Source organism: Meleagris gallopavo, chromosome 11 (assembly GCF_000146605.3).
Source record: "Meleagris gallopavo isolate NT-WF06-2002-E0010 breed Aviagen turkey brand Nicholas breeding stock chromosome 11, Turkey_5.1, whole genome shotgun sequence".
Taxonomy (NCBI): Eukaryota; Metazoa; Chordata; class Aves; order Galliformes; family Phasianidae; genus Meleagris; species Meleagris gallopavo.
Genome location: NC_015021.2, coordinates 17,211,499 through 17,237,052, shown reverse-complemented (window position 1 = coordinate 17,237,052; position 25,554 = coordinate 17,211,499). Strand labels below are relative to the sequence as shown.

The 25,554-nt window shown below is 42.6% G+C and overlaps 2 protein-coding genes across 6 annotated transcripts in view; one reads left to right on the top strand and one right to left on the bottom strand.

The window, feature by feature from the left end:
* Positions 1-10,401, bottom strand: part of TBL1XR1 (TBL1X receptor 1) — a 309,082-nt gene extending 298,681 nt beyond the window's left edge. For 3 of the 4 annotated variants that reach the window (XM_019619129.2, XM_019619131.2, XM_010716874.3), the window contains exon 1: positions 7,388-7,496. The gene's annotated coding sequence lies outside the window, so the exon portion shown is untranslated. Of the gene's footprint in view, positions 1-7,387; positions 7,497-10,337 lie in introns of those variants that run through there. The other variant, XM_019619130.2, reaches the window with a different exon arrangement.
* Positions 398-25,554, top strand: part of KCNMB2 (potassium calcium-activated channel subfamily M regulatory beta subunit 2) — a 114,414-nt gene continuing 89,257 nt past the window's right edge. Inside the window, exon 1 of one of the 2 annotated variants that reach the window (XM_031555183.1) lies at positions 398-714. In XM_031555183.1, the coding sequence (XP_031411043.1) occupies positions 677-714 (38 nt within the window). In that variant the 5' untranslated portion in view covers positions 398-676. The remainder of the gene's footprint in view (positions 715-25,554) is intronic. The other variant, XM_003209197.4, reaches the window with a different exon arrangement.

Sequence of the window (25,554 nt, the reverse complement as noted above, 5' to 3'; positions counted from 1 at the left end):
TATATATATTTTTTTTTTTGGCACTGAAAAACCCCTTTGTGGCAACGACAGTTTGGCATATTTTCTCTGCCTGCCCATCAAGCCCTTAGAAAATTAAGTTATTAATCATCTAAACATTCACTTCTGCTGCACCGAGGCTCTCTGGCCAGAAAGTCCCATAGGTGGCTATTTCAAATATCACCCTCTTTCTACTGAAGAATTTTGGATTATAACAACAACTCAAGTATGGACAAATGCACCTTGTGATAAGTGCTGCCCAGAACTATGCTTTTAGAGTAGTCAACTGAGCTCCTAGCTTTTATTTCACTAATTTGATTACTTGGTACAGGAAAAAAAAAAAAAGAAGAAGAAGAAAAAGAAAAAAGCCCAATCCCACACTCGCTGTGTGGTTTATCTGAGGTCTACACATACAGCAAAGCATCTCCTGCAAGAAGGAAGAGAAGTTTGCAGCAAAATTGTTTTGTAACAGATGTATCAATGGAAAAAGTTAGTAACTGGGAGTGTTCTCTCTTTCCCTGTCTCTCAGTTGCTAATAGTGCTGGTCTTTAGGGTGTAGCTTTCCTCTTGGGCTTCTGTGTTTGTTTTACGTACTGCTTTCCTGTTCCTTTTGGTCAGGAGCCTTTTTACAATCAGGCAAGATAATACTGAGCGGCAGCACCGAATCTGCAGGACAAAAATGAGTCTTTGCTTTAAATATCCGAGAGACAAATGGAGGTAAGTAGAAACAAATGGCTGGAGCTGTTTGGGTTGGAGGTTTGCTTTCAGCTCATTATTTGGAGGCTGATAACAACTAGTACACTGTATTTATTTGGGTTTGTTTTCTCCTGCAGTTTGACTGCAATTTTAAGAATGTAACTGAAGTCTGGCTTGGAAAAACACCGTAGAAATAACTGCATTCAGGACTTTGTTAGAAATTATGGAGAGTTGGTTAGGATAGGAATCCTTTAAGTGGGTTTTGCTAGGCCTTCATGTGGCAGACCTTAAATATTTTCCCTCCATCTTGCAAAGTATCTCTGTATTCCCAATTCACTGTGCACACTATATAGCAAATCAAAGAGTTTGTCCTGCTACTATTATCTTCTTGTATTTCATATATATTACAGAGGTTGTATTTGCTCAGCTGTACTGAATCCTGTTATAAAAGCAGGGTGCAGAGGGCAGTTTCTGGATGCACAATGAATCTCTGTAACTAATAAAATATAGCACTTGCTCTGCTGGAAGTATCAATGTGAAGCCATAATGCTAGCACAGAGCTGACAGGGTAAGTGATCCCACTTCATAATCCTGTAATGTTGATACAGTTTGGTGGTACCAGCATAAAAGAGATACTTTGAGCTAAGCTGGACTTTGAGATAAATTGAAAATGGTGTCTTTAAAGGAAAACCATTCAGTACAGGATTTGATGACATGCAGATCTTCGACCCACAGGGTGTCATATCTGGCACTTGGGTGGATGAAAGTAGTCTGGTATATTGTGCTGTACAAACATGGATAAGGTTTGTGAGGAGAAAGGACTACCTATCCAAACAACACTGCTCACGTGTGTCAAGAGCAGGCAATAAAAATGCAAAACTTCTAGACATCTCTTCTTTCCATTTTCTAATTTATCTTTCAAATATCTTGAAACCTACCGAGATGCAGGGTTTTGGGGTTTTTTTTTTTCCTGTGCTTCTCTTCAAATAATTCTGAAAAAAAATCATATCTTTCTGCAGATTGTCTCTAGTATCAAACCCAAGTCACTTAAAGTTTTACATGCACGCCTACAGTATGTTTTTGTTTGTTTCCAATTGCATTCTCATAACTTTTCAGTTCCCAGGAAAAAAAAAAAGGAAAAAAGAAAAAACCCAATTATCCACTGTTATTTTCAGCTTTCTGTTCATTCAATCTTTTGTCTACATAGGACTTTTGAAAGAAAAAAGTGCAGGTCAGGCAGCACAAAGTTAGTTCATATATGAAAAAGAATGAACACTTCCCCAAAATATTTTGAGGCATCTGAATCATCTTTCTGTCAGCCACATCACCTCTGGCTGCTCCTGTTCACTTCCTGCCCAATCTCCTCTCCCATGCAGACACAAATTCCTTGGGGGAGGGACTTTTCATTTATTGGGTGTTCAGGCGCCGCTTCTAAGTGTCTGCCTTGCAGTTATATAGCAGCCTAGCACAGATAATAACTAGAACGTGCTGACTTAATTCATCCCTTTTCATAGTAAAAAGTTGATGGAAGTTTTACATGGCAGTACTAGACCCCAAATTAAGTTTTCTCGTCAGTTTCAGGGAAACACTGAGTTAAACTGTTTCTATGTTGGCAAAACCGTGCCCAGAGAGCTGAGTCACTCCGCCCAAAGCAGCAGCTATGGCTCATTGGAACATTGGCTTTTTCAGAGTACATTCTCCTCCACTAAGACCTCCAACAGGCTTCCTGCTGCAGATGTTTGCTTTTCAGAAGTGGCAATGAGACAGAAACAGTGACAGCCACATTTCCAAACTGTCAGAATGGCATCCTGAGAAGACAGGGTGAGGTGTGACCAGCCACCCCTTCTCTCCTGAGCTCTAATCTGGAGCACAGAGCTTGGCTTTCTGCTGTGAGCAGTTCAGAGTTAGAAGTTCTGTTCCTCACATTTTGCCCCAAATTATTTTAGCTGAGTTTCTAAACTAAAAAGGTGCAATCTTGCCAACTGTAGAATACAGAGTCTGAGAAAAATAATGTGCAAAGCACACAGAACAATATTCACCTGTTAAATAACATGCTGGGAGTCAGTAGGGACATAAGAATAAAATGCACTGGAGTAGCCAAGAAAGAGGAGGAAACAAAAGCAAAACCAAAAAAGCACATGGACAATGCTTGATAGTCAAAAAACCTCTCACATGGAATATACCATAGGAAAAGAACTGACTGATCCCAAAGGAAATTATCAGAATGGCATATTGAAGTCAGGCAAATTTGAATATAAGATGTCTTAAAAATGGAGGAAAGCATTCTATAGGTAACAACAGAAATGTCAGAAAGTAAAATACTTTAGAAACAAAGCATTGGGAACAGGCAATAACAGAAAATGAAAACCTTCCATTCAGTTCACTTGTCTACTAATTGATGCCAGATGTTTGACAGCCATTTAAAATCATTTCACAAGATCATTAAAAGAAAAAGTTGCCTTCCCATCCCCTCAGTTAGAGAAAAATCATCACACCTGTTTATGCTGAGAGTTAATTGATGTATGCCATGTCATATATCATGCCTCTGCATCTGACAGAAATCAAAGCAGAGATTTTGAAAAGCAAGTGACTTTGAACTGCAAATTAACAAAGACAGTGTTTCAGCTGTTGTTTCTTAATGAAATTCCTGCTTTTACATAAAATACTTTTCTGACACTGTATGTCCTGGGCAGTAGGAAGCTAGGTTGCAACCAACAGTTACCTGTTTATTCCTTATTGTACTGCTGTGTTAAGGAAGTGGAAGGAATATCCAATTACATATCCAAAACTTCTAGTGAGTTATCGAGAACTATTTACAAAATTAACTCTCCAATATATATTTTATTCCTCTGGATACATCTGCATACATTAAAAAGCACCTGAAAGTTTGGGGTTTTACATCATCTACTCTGCCCCAGAAAGTTCTGCTCTTGCTTTCTGCTTCCCTGCCTCTTCCTCTGGGCCTCATTCTAAAAACATGTATTAAAAAAAAAAAAGCAACAACAAAACAAGACAAAAGATGCACTCAACTAAATCCACTCAAACAATAACTATTACCAAACAGGAGAATGGTCACAGGAAGAAAAAAATAGCTCTAGGCCAGCAATTCAGCATTGTCTTAATTCATTACATTTTAGTGCTTTGGACAAGGTTTCAAAATAGAAAACAAAAGTGCAGCTCATCCTTAGAATAAGTGCTGCCTGGCCTGCATTGGTTGGAAGCGAACACTCCCCTCCCTGTCACAGTGCAGCCTCTCTTGGAGAACTGTAGACTAATCGTGTTTGTTACAATTATAGTCTAAAAGGCAATCACACATAAATACAATAGTCCCAAAATCCCATCTTGCCAAAAGGCATCCATGCAGATTACTGCTCACCATCTTACAGGCACAATCAGCACGCATTTCCCATTTTCCAGTGCTAAGGTCTGCACGTCTCCAAAGGATTAGCATGTTTCCTTGAAGCATTAGTATAGCACACAGATATTTCAGCAGCGGATGTTTTCTTTGTAAGACCAACATCACGGACAGAATCGATCAGCTGTTCAGCTGTTAACACAGCTTTTACTTTTTACTTGCTTGTTTGTGGGTAAATCTGGAATCTCCATCACTGATGACTTTTGAAAACCAGTTCAACAGACCATGGAGTAGTGGTGTAGGAAAATCTGAACACACCAAGGGAGCAGACAGACAAGATGTCCTCTAAGGGGCCTCTCACTCTCCATTTTCTATTATTTCTGTAATTTGATGCTTCTGTTTCACTGACTAAACAGCTGGCCTGCATTAGTAGACAAGTAACAGAAGCAATGCAGGATGGTTTAGATGAAGCCAGCTTGATGTGTTTGCTTTTGCTTTAAGAGCACAGTCCTGCTCTGGAGGAGAGCTAACAGGCTATGCACACAGCTGGTCTTCGTGTTGTCAGACACCTGAAAAGCTAAAACCCTTCCCAGGAACAGAAAGGTTGTGCATGCAAACACTGCCCTTAGACAGCTTTTTAGAACATACCTAGTTGCCTGCAATACCATCTGAGTGACATATTCCTCCACTGTACTGATACGGTTGTTCTGATTTTTAAGTGAGGAAATGCACTTCATCTGTGTGTTAGGAGGCCAAACAACTAATCTGAGTTTCCCTGAATCCTGTATTTTATACAAGAATTTAATATTTTCAGGAATATTTCAGTTAAGAGATTGAAAGATCTGAATTTAGAGCTGCCTATATATCACAAACCGAATTATCTTGAAAACATCGTCACTTGAGCAAGAAGGGCCAGGTCCTCCTCTGGCAAGAGCACTTTTCATCTTACTGCAGTAGTCTTTCTCCAAATTTATAATTGCAAATGCACACATGGGAAACTTAAGATTTATCTGAGTCAGAAAATGCCTAGAATTTATTTCATCCACTGCCACTAAGTATGTATAACTGCTCCCATTATTTCAGAGGTGAGGTTTAATGATATTGCTTTTAATCACCCTCTAAAATCTTTCTAAAATACATTTTTTGAAAGACTCCTATTTTTGGACCTTAAGCCTCATAATAAATTTAAACCTGTGAATGCAGTTCAGTGCAGATTCACGTGTTGAGTCATGAATCCTTTTCCAGTACAGCACAATAGTCTCATCGTGTCCATGTAAGGGGATTGGCAGTAGCTTTGGAAATATCTGTCCTCTTTCCCAGTTCACACTGCTGAGCCATACTTCCTGTCCTTTTTTTTTTAAATAAAAGCAAATAAACATTTTGTCTCTAGGCATCAGATATTATCTCAGTAACAATCTCTGTATCAGTACATTGTTACATAGGATGGTAAGAGAAGCTCTGAAATTTGTTATAACCTTGGTGGTCTGAACCTTCCTCTGCTAAGATTCATGGCAGGCTGAGAAGATCCTCTTTTCCTCTCTCATCTTTTTCAGTCAGAACCAACCGAGCTGAGCCAAACAAATAGTTTATATAGTTGTCATCCATCACATACCTACTCTTTTATCATACCCTTACAGCATGTTAAAAATCAATGCTAATATCTTGTCAGTTATTATTAAACTGTTTCTCAATGCTCTAAATGAATGCCCAAGCTGATGAGGTGATCAGAACCAAATCATTTCCACCACTGCTGGCTTAGCCAGATGTGCAGAAGCACAGTGCCTTCCCAGGAGTCCTCGCTTGCCTGCCCTCTTACCCAGCTGGTAGTACTCCACCAAATGTGTCTGACTCACCCAATCCTCCTTGTGCCCAAGTATATGCTGCCATGTAACTGCACAAGATGTACTGCCACAGGGAAGCACCTAGTGACTGCTTTTTGCTATGTTGGATGTACATACGAGCTTTGCAGTCCTATCACCAACTCAAGTAGACAAGTGCTTGGTTTCCTCCCCGCTGTATTAGTAAAGTGGCTCTTGCTAGGACACACCAGGCACAGCTACCAGTCCAGCTCCTGATGCAGTAGTAAAGCAGTGCTCAAGAGAGACAGGTTTTCAGATGTTGATTACCAGGTTCTAGCAAGGAAAATGTGCTGAAAAACCATTTGAAACAATTTATAATCTAATTCTGTGGACTTAAATAGTTCAGATAAACATCCAAGCATGTTTGTAGAAGGAAACAAACTGCCATTCTGAACAGCTGGAGGTTTAACCATCCCCAGAGCAAAGTACATCAAACCTAGAGATGTGGCAAAGCACCAGACAGCTGCACGTGTGTCATTTTGATGGTCACACAGGAACACCCTCAGGGCAGGAGAGGATTAATGAAAACCCTGTGAAACCTCCAGTGCCTCATTTCTGAGCTACCCATGGCAGTATATTTCTTCTTCCATTTTTACTTTGTTCTTAAAGCTTCAGTCTTCATTTAAACCCTCTAAGGAAACCCCCTGCAAGATAGATGTACTCTCCTTTTCAGTAGAAACCTCTCAAAGCAAGAAATACCAAAATCTATTTAACAATGCCCCTCTCATCTCTCTATCTCTCTCATCTTCTCTAAATATTAGTTCAGAAAACAGCTTTCACTTGTAGCAAGTGAAATTTCACTGCCATAATCCAGATAGCGTGGATTATTTTTGCAATGATACTCTAATGCTAATGGGCAGGAATGGAATTTGCTATCCAAACAAATTACTTTTGTCCTTGGATGAAACAGACAGGAAAGACAGTGTTCCTGGTTAATTGGAAACACTAGATAGATACTCCTAATGTTCTATACATTAAGTCAAATATTGGAGATGTTTACATTCAATTTAACTCCTACAAAATTAGAACTAAAGCATTATACTCATTTCTAAGGAGAAACCTCTTTTTAAAATAGCTTGATGTACTGTTTGGAAAGACATCAAAAAATCACCTTTTCATAATGACCAGCAAAATCTGGACCCAAACAACAGTGTCTGGGTATTTATACAATAGGTTCTTCTCAGAGATGCTTATCAGGGTTTGTTATATATAATGCATGTCAAGCTTAAAAAAAAAATCACAAAACAAATTTAATTATATCTGACCATGGGATACAATGGACATGAAAATGAAAGGCATGAGGCTGAATTTAAGTCCAGCAGTACAACATAAAAAGCCAGTGTGTGAAATACAAAATCTACTTCATTCTAGGTCATGAAGCTAGGGGTGCTTAAATAGAGATGTATAGATAATCTTTGCCTGCCAGAAGGAAGCTTGAATTTGGAAAAATATTTCTGTAAGGTTTGAGAAGTGAACTCACCTTCAGACTGCGGTGTGATTGCCTGTTCAGTGAGCACACACAGTTGCTGATCAGCAGGGACACAGGGAGCAGGGCCAGGGGAACGGAGACAGAAATGCTGCACCACCCCTCACAGCTCTGCTCAGGATCAAACAAGCTCTTCTCTGCTTGTGAACCCTAGAGCCTGACCAGCTGCAAGCAGCATGGTGTGCAGATCTAGACCAGCATGTGAAAGCAGCCCTTGCCAACATATTTGCATGAATTGTTGAACTTACTGCTGAGTTCAGTACAAATAATATTTGTGTGGAACAAAATTGATTAGTATCTAGTACCAGCTCTTGGTGAAGTCACCTTCACACTAGTCAGGTGCAGTCCTTAGCCTGCCCATTTCAAGAGCTGATCACCATGTATCTTTGCATCGTGGCCATCCATCACACCACCAGTTTCTCATCTAAATACTGCCAACAGCACTGTGAGTAGCTCAGCACTGACACTCCCTCCTTTTCCCTCTGCATCTTATTATTAAAGCTGCTGCTGGCAAAGTAAAGTGACTGTGTCCACAGTGACATTAGCAGAACTGGCAGCTTAATCAATGCTGATCCATCCCTCCTCACCTCTGCTGCTCTTTTTTGAGGCAAAAGAGCTCTGTAAATTCACCACTGGGCCCAGTCAGCCAGAAATACTGCTCATTTTCCAGAAAGCCTTGGGTACCCTGACTGCCTCCAATAGCACATGCTACATCCCCCTTGGCCATGCAAGGTCTCAAGCAGAACCACTGCCAGGAGCCTGGAGCACATTTCTCCCTCAGTCAGCAGGAGCATCTTTGGCAGCCAGCAGGCAGATCAGGGAACTCTTCTGCAGCCCACAGATCCATCATCATGAGGCAAATAAGTTTACAATAGCACTAAGGGCAGAGCAGTCCACCAGAAAGGCGGAGTGTTTTGAGAGAGACATTTCTGCAATCAAAAAAACTAACTGAAAAGCTTTACAAAACCTTAGATTGTAAATAGTCCCTAATCTCTCCCACTCCAATATCTGTCCCAGCTTCATTCATCTACAAGGCCTGATAAGGCAGTGCATGGCATTTGCTTCACCTACTGGTCTGTCCACCATCCAATACAACTGAACCACTGCCAAGGCAAAACCTGTGCCAGGAACAGGAACACTCATCCTGGGGCTCAGCACACTCAGACATCACTTTCCTGTTGTTCATCCCATCCCAACATAGATGTGACCTCACTGTATAGATGTACTCATTGTACTGGTAATAGTAGGATAGTTACCTACAGACTATCACTCTTCCAGCAGGTTGTTCTCTGACACTATCCTTGCAACATAAACTCAAGAAGGATTTAGGTACCTTGCTGCCATATGCAGGTTTCTCTAAGGGAGTCAGAGAAAGTTTTTATTTCTCCCATTCCAAAATAGCTCTCCTTCCTCCCCCATAGAGCACTGAGAAGTTTCTGCATTTCAGGAGGAGCCTGAAATTTCCACCTGGTCAATATTCCCACTGATGTAAATGCAGGGAGCTGGTTGCTTAGTATCTCCAGATTGCATGGTGATATGAGCCTAATCAACTCTGTCTCAATTTTCAGGTCTCATTGGAAAGCATATCTTGTCTCCCTTGTCAGTACTGCTTCATTTTCTTCTTCCACTAAGCAATTATTTAATTTACTGGCAGTCCCTAGCACTGACAAACAAGATAGTTCATAGGACTGACCCAGGGTCATAGTCTGGAGCTGGAGGACTTCGATTCCAACAGTCACACAAGCTTGAAGTGTTGTGCCCCAGTTTCCCTACCTTTGACATTAAGAGCAATGTTTTTACTCCCAGTTGAGGCTGGAATGATTACATCCTTAAAATATTCAACGTTAAGCACTTTTCTACCAGTCTAATTATCATGTTTGTAGTCTGATGACTTGCACAAAACAGGTACTGGAGAATAGCCCTAGTTGCAGAGCAGCTGAAGTATGAGAGGTCCAACTTCATTTCCTGGCTCTTATACAGGTAATGAGAGATCCTACCAAGGTCTGGGTGTCAAATTTCCTCTTCTTCTATGGGAAACTCAACCTTTCCCTCTCAGGAAGCTGAATAATTCTTGTTTTTGAGATTGAAAAGGAACTTATTTCTGTCTTTAAATACATTGCTACATATACAGTTCTAATATGGATTCAGTTTATTAATAGAGGATAGAAAGGAATAACTGCAATTATGAAAAGCTTTGCAGTACTCAGTCAATGACTGCTTTCTTGTTACCTGATGTAATCTTGTACACCAAAATTAATTCAACAAGAGAAATGGGCCCCATAGCCAATATTGACTTCACTGACTTCAATAGTTATTTACAACATTGAGCAAGACAGCAATTACTTTCGCCCCTTTCACTTAAATAAACAGAACACCATCAGGCCTAATACCTGCTATAAAATCAAACAAACAGTCTGGACAACAAAGACAGCAACCTCAGATGCTTTGCAGATTTTCATGTTAGCGTAGTTTTTAGACGAGCATCACTGCCACAACTCAAATCATTCATGGTGCCATGCCTGATTTAGCAGCACCTCAAACACAAGTTGTGAAGGACCACACAGAAGTCCAACAATTGTAATTATTGCCAAGTGATGCATGCAGGCAGCCTCTTCTGCTGCCTCACACTGCCCTGCCCCACAGCTGCCCTGGTGTGCCTGCAAAACCCTGCTCCAATTGTTGTTTTACTTCGTTCCATGTTATCTGAGGAAACACTCCAGCAGCCTATAGCTGGTGCCTCACTAACCAGTATAAAGAAATTCTGCAGAGTTACACTGACATACACCCAACTGGCTTGTATGCCTTACTGATTTTCACAAGTTTTGATCTTACGCACAGCATAATGACAGAAAGGCCAGCACAGTGGGAAGATGTTGCAAAGTATAAAGGCAGAAGGATCATAGCAATAAGAAGATGTTACAAAGGAAGGGAAAGGACTGCTCACCAATCTCTGAGGTTCCAGGCTTGCAGAGGAAGCTCCACAAAGGAGAGATCTCCAAAAAGAAAGCCTTCAATGCTGGCAGTCAGCCCTTAAATGAGGTCTAAGAGAGGTGCAGCCAGGCTCCACCCCTTCTGGTCACACACATGAATTGCCTTCACCTGTGCTCCCAGGGCTGACTGGGTCCTTTCCCCAGGTGCTCAATCAGGCCATGACTCAGCAGTTCCAACACACACAGTCATACTGATTTATTACCAAATGTACAGTTACTTTCAGGCCTGGACTCTCTATAGACCATTACTGCTTAGCTGGAAGTGGTGACCAGCATATAAACCCCAGAAATGAAAATGCAGCTACCATTACAAGCACCGACATCCAAAGGCACTGCCTTCCAACTTGCCAGGCACGGGGAGAGCAGTTATGAATTATCATGCTAGCTTGATGGTTGGCAGGGCATGGTGAAAGCACTAAGTTACCACAACATCTGTCTTGCATAAAAGCTTGAATAGAATATAACCACAGCTTGCATAAGTTGAAGGTTAACAAGAGATGAAGGGAAGCAAAACCAGATTAAAGAAACTGTTTGGCTCTAAAGAGTGTGTAAAGAGCAAAGTGTCTCTGGCAGAGGGACTTGTCTTACTTGTGAAAATTATTTCCCTTCTCCTTTTTCTCTGGTTATGTCTCTATCCTCTCCTCTGTTTTCTTGTTGTTTTTTTTGGTTTGTTTGTTTTTTTTCCAGGACTGTCTTCTAATATATACTTATATGTTTGTCAAAGTTCTTGTGTAAAGGCTGTATCTCCAACAGCTTTAATACAGAACTGAGGCCGTGTCTTAAGGGATGTTTCTGTCCCTAGTGTTGTTCTGTCTATGCTAGGATTGAACCTGCCTTGAACTAAGATCAATGGGAAGGGCTGGAAAAGCACATCTGCACACAAAATGCTCTTCTGCTCCAATTTGTATTGGTTTACATATGTATTGCCCACCTGTCCTGTGTGCAGCCTTTCCATGAGCTCAGCTTTTGTCATAGCCGTCGTTGTCAGGAACTGCAGTGGCTGTACAGCTCAGGAATAGCTCAGCCCACAGGATTAGGATGAATCCACCACCAGCCCAAGCAGTGATAGGCAGAGGCAAGGTGAGGTCTCCATGTACTCATCAGCTCTCCCACTAAATGGACTGTTTCTTCTTTATACTCTTACCCTGGTCTGTTTAAAAAAGGACGATGTTATGTTAGTATTCATTTTCATCCTCCACTGAAGGATTCCATCCTCAGCCCTCATTTAAAGATTTCACCTGGATTAACTCGAACCAAAAAAGATTTGTCTGGCTATAACATTCAAACATGACATTTCTTCAACCCAACAGTTGTGCTCTCAGTGCTGCAGAAGCCATATGGGGTGCAGGAGGGGAACAGACTGCTATCCCATACCCTGGGTACTAGCAGGGCCTAGGAATCAGTGGACATTTACAGCTTGCCTCCTCACCTAAATTTTGGAAGCTGAAATAAAGATTTAACTCAGTTGTGTGTAGGTGAGAATTAGGGCTTCAGGTTTCACCACCAAACTCTTGACAGTGCATTTAAAGTGGCTAAATGCCGATAGCAAAGGATGCAAATCTTTGGATTGTGTCAATTCAGAGCAGACTCCAGCATGAAGGATCAGCCATACCATCATTTCAAGCCTATAGGAATAAAAGATTTTAATTAGGCAAAATACGTAGACAGACACAGCTCAACAGCTGCACACAAAATGAGGGCAGTGTGACTTTTGGGCTCCTCTATCCAAACACTGGGCAAAGTTCATCTTTATTAATTTTCAGGTTTCTAAAGTTAAGGAGGCGGTTTCAAAATTTGCCCTTTGGACTCTTTAATGAAGAGCAAATTATTGTTTATCCTCTGCTCTCGCTGCTTGTGAAACACTTATTCAGAGATTTTAACCATAATCCTATTAACTTTGCATTGCTAGAAGTGTATTCAACACCTGAAGTAATCTTGGTATACATGGAAGGCATAGAGCTACATTTTTAGTGAAATCTCTCTCAAAAATTAGGCCTGGTGTTTATGGTCACTTGCAAGCAGAAATTAATCATTCAATCTGGGATGACAGAATTAGAATTAACATTATATTTCTGAGATCCTTCAACTAAACACATGGGATAATTACTGCCTATGTGACCTTTTGAATTGCAGTAATCCTACAGAAACCCATTACTGCAGTGACATTTTTAAAGCAGAAGCTGGGGATCAGAGGAGACCATACAAAAGCCACTATTTGGTCTGCAGCAGCTTCTCACAGAACACTGACCATGTGGGTCCGGTCCGGCAGGCAGAGCACAAGGAACGGCTCAGCACAGATAGGTGGCACAAGGCCATCGCACCCCGACCTCCGAACCACCAACTTTTAAGTGAAGCACTGGAGGACTCTTTCTCTCTGCCAGACCTCCGTGCAGAGGCTGGCAAGGCTGAACGCGGAAGGAACGGGTCTGGGATCTAGAGAGGTTGGGTTCGTTCTGGTTTCATCTCTAAATCCGCCGGCCGCCAGAAGTGCAAATTGCCCCCGAGTCCCGGAGCCCTGGGGACTCCTGTGCCTGCGGAGCCCGGGGCAGGGGCCGCCCGGGGCCTCTAGGTGCTGCTCTTCCCCCAGCAATGGGCTGGGAGCGGCGGGAGGCGCGGCGGGGGATGCCGCAGCGCTCCGCACCCCCACAGAGTGTTTTTTGGAAGCATCTCGGTCACCGTCCTGTACACCAGCACTGCAGCCGGCTGTGCTGCTGTCTGCGGGGACTGCAGAGGGAAGACCCGAGATCGCGGTCTCCAGCATGTTTTATCTATAGCTGTAGTTTAGCTTTTTGTGCTACTAAGGGAAAAAGAAGGGGTTAAACTGAGCTCCTGCCATCATTATGATAGGAGTTAACCCCATTAGGTCAAGAACGTGCACAGGTGATTTAACCGTCCCTGGAGGTGTTCAAGGAACATGTAGATGGGCACCAAGGGACATGCTTTAGTAGGCATGGTGGGGATGGGTCAGTGGTTGGACTAGATGATCTTAGTGCTCTTTTCCAGCCTTCCTGACTCTGTGATTCTATGATTTGTCCCTGGGAAGAAGAGCAGAAACACACGAGGCTGTTACTTGAAAGAAGTGGCCATAGAGACTGTGCATCCTTTGAAACGTTAATCCTCGTTTAGCAAAGGAATAGTGCATGATCAGGCACATCTCTTAATTGTGCTCATCTGGGAACCCTGCTCTCAACAAATGCATTTGAGGCCTATACGTGAGCTCTGGCAGCTGCTGCCTGGCATGCTGATGTGTTAGGATTACACTGTGCTGCTCAGAACAAGGTTTCAGATATGTGGTGAGAATGAGATGGATGGCAGAGAAGAGCCATGGTGGGGTGTAGCAATGGGAGCAGCTGAAAAATGTTGTTATGCAGCCATGCTGTTAACCTGCCTTTTGCCAGCCACTTTCATTCCACTGCTGCTTCGTAGAGCAAACTCTTCCTGTCTGTGTGGATACACAGCCTCTAGGCAAGCGTCAGCAAAGTGCAGTTTCCCAAGTGCTAAGAACAGAAAGGCACCCAGGGAATCCATCCTGATGCTGGAGGCACTGGTGCCAGCATATCGTGGGGACTCACCTAGCTGCCACCATTGCCTAGACACATGGCAAGTCCCAAAGAATAGACAAGCTTTCGTAAGACACGTTTGTGTGGAATCAATTTTGACTTCTTATCTATTAGCCAAATCCTCACCATTCCCCTCTATGGACATGCACACATCACAGCTTTCTTGCACTGGGAATTGGAGAGTTATTTCTCATTTCTATGGCATTTGTTGATATTGCTGCAGGCAGTTGGGCTTCGAGCAAAGAGAAGGCAGTTTATGCTTTTTAGTACAGGCATATGCATGTGTCTGCGTGCATGTTCTGCATCTAATGTAGTGAACTGGTGCTGGGTATTTTGCTGCTGGAAAAGAGCAAGCACCATGCATGTCTTCAGCATTACAAGAATTATAGAATTATAGAATGGCTTGAGTTGGAAGGGACCCCAAGGATCATCAGGTTCCAATCCCCTGCCACCAACCTCCAGATCTGATACTAGACCAGGCTGCCCAGGGCCCCATCCAATCTGGCCTTGAACATCTCCAGGAACGGGGCATCCACATCCTCTCTGGACAGCTGTTCCAGCACCTCACCACTCTCTCTGCGAAGAACTTCCCCCTGACATCCAAACTAAACCTTCCCTCCTTGAGCTTAAAACAATTCCCCCTCATTATCTCTTGCCCTGTTTTACTATACCTCCTGTAATTAGGTTTTATGTCAGAGCTCAGAGGCCCTCTTCTGTGTCAGACAATGCATCAGCAAATTTTGGCTAAAAACTGAGGATTAGTATCTATGGGAAGTGGGCCAGAGTTTGTAGCAGAAACACACATTTCTTTTTTTCACTGAATTGAATCTTAACAAATATCAGTGGGTGTAGTAATTGACTAGTTGGATGACATATGCCTTTTTCAATCACATCATTTGTTCCAAAATACTTGCAATATTTTCTCTGTAGGTTGATTTATTGACACTACGTTGCAAACTGAGAAACTGGAGCTTTTCCCTTCAGCCTTTAACATGGCTGATGCACTGTGTTTGGGACTACTAACACAGACTCGTTGTGAGCTTCCCTAAAATACAGAGATAATTTTCTGCTTTTATTGCAGCAGTTTGCAAGACGTCCTGTAACTCTGTATTGCTTGTGGTCAAAGAGTGCCATGAGCTACATCACTCTGCCAGAGGAAGAGGCTGTCCTCCTCCAAGTGTCGGTGGCTGAGAACCAGCACTGCAGAGTCCAGCAAAGCAAATCCTGATTATGAACTGTGAGTTTAGTGTAGCTGGAAAACACTTCCAGCTGGAAGAACAGTCACTGCTAAAAATGGATTCAGGTCAGCTTTTACAATGCTTTCTCTCAGGAGGGATATTCATTGAGCTGTCCTAGTCTCTGAGTGCACTTTCTCTTCCCATTGTGGACAGGCTGTTTTCTTAATCAAGAGTCACCTCATGTCACACACTTTGAAGCCATCTTTCTGTCCTCTTTCCTCTCATCTTGGATTTACTTTCTATTTAGTTGATCCTTAAAAATCCCTCTCAACATAAGAATTGAACAACAGTTGCCACCATCAGAGGGTGATGTTAATGCCCATCTTCTAGACAGTTGCACCTTCCTTTCCCCTGTACCTTCTCCCTTCTTTCCACTCCCTGCAGCTGGCTCTGGAGCCTCACACAGCATAAAGTTCAGTTTAGAAGAACTAGGGAAAATGATCACATCAGACATTATTAGTAAGACAAATTCATCTTCTGAGGACAGGTATTATACTTAGCACTGTGAGGAACCTTCACTGTGGATGCTGAGAAAGCTGAAGGCTCACAGTGCATGTTTCAGGCTTTTCAGAGGCTTTTTGGGATCCTGCATTGACATTCTTGTAGGCCCAATCTACCAGCACTGGCCTAAAACACAAACTGTGTCACCCCTGAGTCACGGACATGTTCTGTCAATACCCAAGATTTAGATGTATATAATCTTGGGGCTGATTATGCTCAGGCATGTCTTCTTATAAATTGTTTAGTGCTTTTATTTCTAAGAAATGGGAAATATAATGAAATGAGACAGCAGTGATAATACCATTGAATGTATTTGGTGCAATGATGAGGCTAGATCAGATAATGAAGGTGTAAAATGGATAAATGTAGGCATTTCTAAAACCCATAATAAATTTAAGGCATTGAAAAGACTTCATGATACTAACAAAAAAGAATTGGTAACACAAATGACAGCAAACTCATACAGAAATCATCTATTCAGAGTGCTAGTCAATGAAGGAAAGTGTTCCAAAATACAGAAATCATAAAGACTGCATAAAGTGAGCCATGTAATATACAAAATAATCAGTACAATTCTCCTACATGTCCTCAGCTTCTTGGCACTGTACTCCACAGAGCACCTTTTGCTTTTTCACTTTCATTTGTGCAATGGGGGATGACCATGCTAATGATAGCAGTGATTTTAATGCCTATGGCTTTAGCATTAGCAAGTACTGTGTATGTTCATCTACCTGACAGGAAGGAAGGAAAGATTGTTACAGCAAAATAACTTATGGACTATATGACACCATGTTTATAACCAGGGGAAAGAAAAGGAAAAGCATAGTCTGTACAGACCCCCAGAAGGCAGAGTGACTTCTCCTTCAGAATTTCCTCATCAGCTGGCAGCGAGGGAGCTAAGGTACAAACCCTGCTATTACACAAGGGATTCCTTCAGCCATAAGATCTCCTTCCAGTGACAGCTGCCCCTGTGAGAGGCACTCACCTGGCAGCCCAGCTTAGTGCCATGAAACCAGACCCAGCCGCAGAGCTCCCCTCCTCCTCCTCAAAGAGCAAGCAAGGCATACCCTGCTGTCACACTGAGCTTAGCTTTGCAGCAGATGTCATATGTCTGCAAGTGATAGCCATTTCTGTCACTGGTTTTCATATGGAGAAATTGATTTCTCAGACAAAAATCTGCTTTATTGGGAATTAAAATGAATGGCTGCCACATCAACACAGCACAAGTGTATGGCCAGCAGGACAGCAGCTACGTTAGTGATGGAACAGCATTTCCCACCGGTCCTTCCCCTCCATACAACAACTTACTCATCGTACCACCCTTCCACAACAACTAAATGCACGTATTTTTCTCTTTGCAATTGGCTGCTGCCAAGGGGCTTTGCTTGAGAAAATTAGTTTTTGTCACTTTAATCATCTAATCTTCATAAATCTTTTAATGCAAAAACAAAAACTACTTAATGCACAGCAAGATAATTAATATTGAAAATAGACTCTGCGGGGGAACTGTAGTACCTGCTGCCTTGCATTAGGTTCCCAGAATAATGACTTATCTAGGAGCTTTAAGTGTGTTTGTAAGAACAATATAACCCATAACACCAACACTTCCATTTGCTTTTGATATATCCTATCAAGTAACTCCATAGCTCAGCGCTAGGCGTAACGTCACCAATGTCCATGCTGAAAACAAAAAGCCAACGATTTACCTGGCCCAGAAGGAGGGGATTTACCTTTTTCCCCTTATCCCACTAGATCCAATATGAGAAAGTATTTGCAACTGGACTGTGTAGGGAGCAGCCTTGGACAAGGTCAGGCTGTGTTTTCCACCCAGAAGAAACCCTTTGCAGCAGGATAAGGCTCTCAGCTGCCCTAGGGATCAGTGGAGCTAGGTATTCCTTCTCCTACAAAACAGCAAAGAGATAGAAACTAATCCTGCTAAACACATCTCCCCCTAAGCAATGTCATGTAACTCATTAATGCTGAGAACTAGGTGCTGCCAGTACAGTCTGAAAGGGCTCTGAAATGCCAAAAATAATATGTGCACTTACTGAGCACTTAGCATCTTCAAAGCACTATACAAATATTAACTAATTATTAAAGGAACTCATTACTGAGGGAAAGATGTTTATTGCTCTTCCTGAGCATGAAGGCACAAGGGAAGGCACTCAGCTTTGGAGGACCAATGGCAGTGGTCCCCATCCTGACCAGTCCCACACCCACTCTTCACAAAGGGCCATTTCCACATTTACCCCATTCAATTTCTAAGGCAGCCGAGTGTCCACAAATCTGCATGACTAATACTTGTGCGTGAAAAAATTGATGTATGCTGCAATTACAGAGACTGCATGAGGAATGCTCAGAGATGGGAGATTAAAAAAACCTGTACTGAAAATAGGAAATGGTGAGGAAGAAATCAAACAAGAATACAGATTCATTTAATGCTCAGCAGGGGATGGATGAGGACAGCAAAAAAATTCAGAGTGAATTAATGCTGCCAAAGAATTTAAAGCGAATACGGAAGACACTTATTGCATGAGTGTCAGGGGAATGAGAGAGAATGTCCATTAATTAGTAAATTAGGGAGGGTATGAAGCTAATGATTGCTAGAATCTATCTTTAATGATACAGATGAAAGAAATGTGAACAATTTAGAAATGAGGAAAAGCCAATAAAATATCTCTTCCTAGTCAACATGTGAGAAAACACTTGAGGGAAAATAATCGTATATGCAAATCAGCTGATATAAATGAGCCCAGGATATGGGGGGAAATGGCAAAAAGTATCGTACTGCCTGTATCATACTGTGCCCTCCTGAATTGTAAACAGAAGACTGAGAGTGTCTAAAGAAAAGCGCATACAGACACTTAGAGGGAGAAATAAATGATCCCAAAACACGTCCTGCTGAAAACTCTACCTTTCTGAAATAAATCCGTCTCGCTTTGGAGTCTCACAGTTGTCCCCGGGTGGCTGCAGTCCCTCGTGACAAAGGCCACCACTGCCAGGAGCTCATCGCTCCTCAATCTGTTGAGAGACTGCAGGCAGGAGGTCCCCGTCCTGGCCAGGCACCATGCCACTGCTGAGAGCCCTGCAGGGAAGCGGGTGCTTTGCAGATGGTGTTAAGTGAGCCGTGCTGCTGCAGGGCTTCCCGAGCTGTGCGGGGTGACCTTGCTGCAGGAAAGGGCTGTGCTCTTTGCAGGTGGAGGGACCACAAGCCTGGGACAGCCCTACAGGGATGCTGCACCCCATCAAAGTCTTGGCACTAATTATAATTAAGACAGAACTCCCAATTAGCAGAACTCCAGTGTAGGATGAACATAACAGTGACCCCAACACTCATTTTTGGAGGTGCCTACACATCCAGCTGCCATGGAGGCAATTCTGGCCATGGGTGTTCAGCAGCTTCAACAGCACAAAGCCCCAGACTGCATTGGTCTAGTGGGAATAAATCTCACCAGACAAACCTGATTGCTTTTTTGATAGAAACAGAAAATTAAGAGATGAAGGGAATGCTGGAGCTGTAATATATTTGCATCTGAGTAGAGCGTTTGATACTGTGCCTCATGAAATCTTTCTAGAAAAATTAATTTAAATCAGATTGGAGATGAACATTCCCCTCTTGATTGAAAACAGGCTAGAAGGCTATAAAGAGGGGTTAACAGAATGACAAAGCAGAGAGTAGAAGATGAGGAATCCTTAGAAGAACCACAAAGTAGTTTTAGAAGTTTTATTTAAGGTCTTGCCTGTTTATGTAGAAATAGAGGAGAAAGTGACATGTTAATAAGATACGCAGATGAGATGCCATTAGGAGGAACTAAAAACCTCCACAAAAGATCCATAGGCAGAAGCAGCTGGATAAGGGCATTACAAAATGAATTCAGGGTTGGGTACAGCACAGGAAAATTAAACCAGCTTTCCCTGCACTGGAAGAGAAGAAACCAATCAGTTTTCATTGGCAGGAGGAAAGGAGATTCAAAACCTGTGGGGATAAGTTGGGAATGAGACAGGGCATTGAGGAGGGCAGCACAATTGGGGCAGCCCGGCTCCTGCCCACCTGGATGCTGCTCTGCTGCCTCTGCACCTGGAACGCTGTGCTCAGTTCTGGGGAATTTATTAGTAAGGAGATATTGAAAAATTGTAGTGAGTTCAGAGAAGAGCAACAAAAATTATCAAGGGGATGGAGAGACTCATTTATAAGATTAAAGGAGCTAAATCAGTACTGGAAGAGCTGAATTTGTAATACACTGCCACTCAGAGAAATGGCTACGGAGAGACATCATAGCCTAGTGCAGAAACACCAAACTGAGGGGAAAATTCAGCAGCATGGAAGGGTGTAAAAGAAAGTACGAGGAGTCTGAAGTGAGAAAGAGGAAATACAGACTGATGAGCCATAGACATTTCCTGACAAGGGAGGCCACATAGCCTTGTCTGTATGAGGCTTCCGCTCACTGCGAGCTGCAGCGACAGCATCATTTCCTTCCCAGAATTTCAAATTTCCTCTTGTGAGCTTTTGCTCAGAATGAAGAGTTGGGATTCTGGTCTCTGGAATGTTTTTTCCCTTGATTGTCTGAGTGCATTTACGGTTCACAGTACACTGGGAGCAAGATGCATGCACATAGGTTTCCTCTGGTTTGCATCTGTATTTCCCATTTGATTTCCCACACTTGCAGTCACTTGTTGCCACTCTGCAGAAATTCCTCTCTGTGTTCTTCAGTGAAGCTGCTCGAGCTGACAGCAACGAGCTCAGGGCAGATATTCTTAATGCCCTGCCCTAGCTGATACCAGTAATTCCTCAGGATTTCAGTTTCCTAAGAACTGTGTATCTAATGCAACGCAGCACCTTGTTGTTCTCATTTATTTTGTTTAACTTCATACGCTGTATTGCTTTCACTTCTCAGATATTGATTAAGTCAATTCAACGCCATGTTCTAATCAGAGCAGCACCGTTTGCATTGTTATACACGTGTACCCATTATAACTGGTTTTTATCAAGTAGTTGGTGAGCTGTCTGTTCCAGAATTAGACAAGGTCTGCATGTTTCAGCTGAGATCAGCTCTCCTGTGCTCAGTACCAGCTACGTGCTGTTTACCAGTGATTTCCTGTGCATTTTTGAGTAGTCTGGTCCTGCTCCCCTCCTCACAACAGTTAATTAAAGCAATTCATGTGGAGTAAATCAACTTCCGTGGATGATTAAACAAAGGGAAAGACGAGGAAACGTATAACATCTACCTTGGACTTTAAGCATGCGCTTATCTGAAGAAAACATGAAAAAAAATGAAGTTAAACATCTTTGTGAGTACTGTTTGCCCCCACCCAAAAAGCAGTTGACCAGAAAAAGGCAGAGGGAGGGAGCATGGACCCTGCTCCTGTGCAGTGCCCACTTCTGCCCAAGTCCTGGCAGTGGCTAAGTGTAAATTTGTGATCTTGGCACAGCACCGGCGATGTAGTCAGATGTGCAGTCATTTGCATTCTGCCTCCGGATGCTTTCATTTCTCTTGCTTTGAGTAATATTTTTTCAACCTTGTCTTCTCATTAAAATTTCTTCTTCATTATAGTACATTTCAATATAATTTCCTCCCAAACTGAGCTCAGACTACAGCCCGACTAATAAGAATTGCATGATCTGCATTATTATGCACACATAACCCATTATAATTGAATCTTATTCCACTTTAATTGCACGTGTTTACAAACACTGTACTCACTGCAACAGATTACGTGTTTTAGTTGATTGTGTCATTAATGATTGAAAAGCCAGTGGCATTTTGCATTAAGCCCACTTTTTGCTTACGTAACAAGTGACAAGATAAAACTCTTCTGAAGAGCCATGACAGAGGTTTCTGACATTCTCTCTCTCTTTTTTTTTTTTTGGTAACTGATGGATAGAGCTCTGCCTTTAACTGGAACTCTTTGGAAACACAGCACTTTGTATCATTGAAACCATCTTCAGACATCCACAGTGTGACAGGATTTGGGTCAAACACTGATATTCGGATGAATTTCATAGAATCATAGAATCATTAAGTTTGGAAATGACCTCTAAGATCACCCAGCCCAACCGTAAATCCACCCACTCTCCCTTCCCCCTCCCCCCCTATGCTCACTGACCATGTCCCTCAGTGCCACATCTAACTTTTACTTGAAAACCTCCAGAGATGGTGACTCCATCACCTCCCTGGAAATTTGAAGGCCAGATTAATGTCAGGAAGAGCCCTTGCTGCCCTCAGCCCTTTGCATCAGCCAGGCTGGCCCATGCTTTGGCACAATTAGAGAAAAGCTTTGCACCCAGAGCTCCCTCTTTGCAGTGTGCTCATGTGCCCCCTGAATGCCCAGCAGCTTTGTTTCTGGCCGGTGTGATAAGGTCAGCAGATGCAAAATTGTTTAGAAAATGTTGCCCCTGAGACTTCAGACACTGAAGAAAATTGGGAAATTTGGCAGCACACTGTGCTGCTTTGGTGCAAGGTCAGTTAAATAAGGTCAGTCAGGATGTTAAATCTAGCTGCTGCCTAGTTTGTCATCAGGTTTTGTAACAGGAGCAAGGGAGTCTAATAGACCAGAATCTCCAGAAGAGAGAAATAATTATTAAAACCAAACCTGTATTTTCACCAAGATTCGTAGAAAATATACTTTCATATTTTCTACACATTTACCCTTTGTAGAATTAATTGAGAGATCCATGCTTCTTCTGGGCTCTGTTCAGCTCCTTCCTCACACGCTTATCCTGCTGCTCTTTAAGCATCTGTGCAGGACACACCCTAGAAGCTGTCCTTCAGACACAGGTAACGCCTTGCTGGAGACACCCTGCAGGACACCCATTGCAAGCATTTTCCAAAGGGTCCTCCAAACTGGGAAAGCTTTTTGCCACCACTGCATCGCAGATCCGAAGGCTTTCCCTGGAACTTCCCCTATTAGAGCAGGTCTCTAATTGGGAGCTGACTTTGTGGCTCCAAACATGCAGATTAGTTTATTAAATTTGATCGTCATTTAATAAAACACTACTACAGTAGTGAAGGAGAAGAAAGGGTTTGTCCTAAATGAAACAGGTTTTGGCAGAAATCAAAATGCAGCTGATGTGCTTAGCATCTTCAGGATGCGACTGTTTATGGCTTTGACAATAAATAATACATCACAGGCACTGACAAATGGAGCTTCACAAAGCCCTGTGAAGTAAATCAGCAGTTGTTATCCAGGACAGAGAGGGAGATGGGGCATAAAAAGGTTAAGTATTTTGACCATGAGGGTATAGGATGCGTGATGCCCAGGTCTGTGCTGGTAGCCACAAGCCCTTTCTTTTCTGATTTTCTTCTGACTGTCACCAGCTGCTGGGAAAAGCCACCAGTAATACATTAGGATACAAAGTTGTCAGGAGGATGTGAAGACAGGAGATAAATTAATGATTTTTATGTTCTGTTTATGGATTTACAGAGAAACTCGGGATTTAATTTGGACAGTCTCGGTTCTGCCATGCCTTTTTGGTTTCATCTATTGGATTTCTGATGACTGCAAAGCCCTCCGGTGGCAGAGGGGATTTGAATTGTTTTGGGGTGGAATTAAGCAGTATAGCACGATGCTGTGTTTATTACAGGAAGGCTTTTGTTTTGTGCTTATAGGGATTTGGGCAGTAACTGTGCTCCTGTTATTAATTGTTGTGCATTATGAGTCATGGTAAACTTACTGCATTGTTTAATCTATTTTCTAGACATCATAAAATGTTTAGAGGTTTCATCTATCTTAAGGTGTGAGATTTGGCCCATCTTTACACTGTTGTGTAAGTAGGGATGCTGTAAGAATATACATCAGCAGGTACACAGGTAGCGTGGAGGGGATTTGCTGGCTTTTGTTTACAGTGATTTACACAGCTTGCTGTGAGTTACGAATGCTTTCAGCTGAACCAGTTTGACTCACACATTCAGAACGCAGTAAAAGCAGGATCTCATCACTGCAGCTGCCTTGCTCCTTCTTCCTTTCTTCTTTCCCTCCTTCCTTCCTTCCACACTCTCATGCCTGCCATGTCCAGAGCTCCCGTCCTGCCTCTGGCCATGGCCACAGCATGCATTAAGGTGATGTTTGCAGTCAAGTCAAAATATTTTCTTTTAGGCTTTAAGATGCCAGCACACCCTTCTTCTGCAGTTAATTTCCAAGCCTGTAGTCAGAAGCCAGCACTGATCAAATGCTTTGCTGCCCTGTGATGAGAAGTGTGGTAGAAATGGAATGTATTACTATTATTGCCATCCTTTGATATGTATTCCCTAGGGGAGCTGACATTTGAAGGGCTCTCTGTCTACAGTGAGGGCTGTTGTCAGCCCAGGCAGCCAGGATGCAGGAGTGGAGGCTTGCAGGTACTTTGTGCCATGCACTGAGGAGAGAAATCTTTTGTTTGTGGAGAGCAGCTCTGCAGAGCTGGAAGGAGCCGTTCCTGTAGCACCAGGAGAAGAGTTGGTACAAGGTCAGAGCTTTTAGAAAGGGCAAAGAGAAAACAAACCAGGCGTGCATGCGCCCGCGTGTATTTGCATGCATGTGCATATGCAAGCAAGTCTGTGAATGTAATTAACACCTAGCTTCTGGAGAACAAAGTACACTGTAGCAGAATACATGCATTCTTACCTTTGTGTGAATGTAACTGCATTAACCTTAAAAAAAGAAGGAGGAGGGATTTAAAACACTGCAATAAAGCGATGCTGAGTGTGAGTCCCTTGCAAAATTCTTGTGCAAAGTTAAACTCATTTTTAGTTAAATAAACTCATAAACTCTTGCATCACATCAGTGATTACCTTTCATTACTGATAAATGGCCAAATGCATTATCTTTGTTTTTAAGCTGGCAAAGATACTTGCTCTCAGCCTGAGATGCTGTCTGCCAAGCTTCAGGACTGAGGCAGATTGTTATGCTTGAAGCTTTGTAAACACACGAAAAAAAATAAAGAAGGGTTTGTTGCTGGCAAGTTGGCACAGTCTTAACCAGTGTTGATTAGCAGGAGACTCTGGAAAGCACATCAGGCTTGGAGTAGGTGGGGAAAAAAGAAAATTCTGCTAACAGGTACTGAAATGTTGCCATATATTAAATGTATATTAAAGGGAGAAGTGAGTGGAGGAAGTGCTTCAAAGGTGGGACAGCTTGTGGAAGGTAAAACGTGGGTAAGACCATAAGAAACCAGGTTGCAAAGCGATTAATGAACTAGAGTTGAATTTTGGTTCTTGGGAACAGAAATCAATTGCATCCCAGCAGGAACACCGGAGATCTGAGGACAGAAGTCAAGCCATCACTGAAAAAAATCTGTACTCACTGCCCACACTTTCTAACCACCCTCTCAAGCACCTCTTCTTCCAGCAAACACTGATAATTCAAAATTCCCAGCCAGGCTACTTAACTTGGTTTTAGGTGGGGAAGGCAAGCAGAGGAGGAAAAAAGGAAGAGACGTGGAAGAAGAGAAACAGCAGCACACAGAGCTCCAAGAAAATATTTGGAAGTACACCAAGCGGGCTACTGGACGTGAGGGCAGCTTAGCTCACAGCCCCAGGAATTCCCTGAAGCCCTGAGAATGTCCACAATGCAAACCTGCTGGCCTTGCTGAGATGTGACATCGCAGCACAACTGTTTCCTGTCCCTGCTATGCTGGGTGCTGCTAAGCTGAGAGCGGACGATGCTTTAAGCTAATTCTCAGAAACAAATGGAGGAGCTTTCAAGCACCAGAAATACCCAACAATTAGCTCAGCAGTGGCTAAAATAAAAGAAGGATCATGCATGGAAGAATATTTGGCATATTTCCAGGACTTAGCAAATATGAAACCCCATCAGTCTGAAGAAGCATTAGGAGTTTATGATGTGGAAATAACTGGCTGGTGTGTGACGCATTTCTAGCTTACGGTGAGCAATCT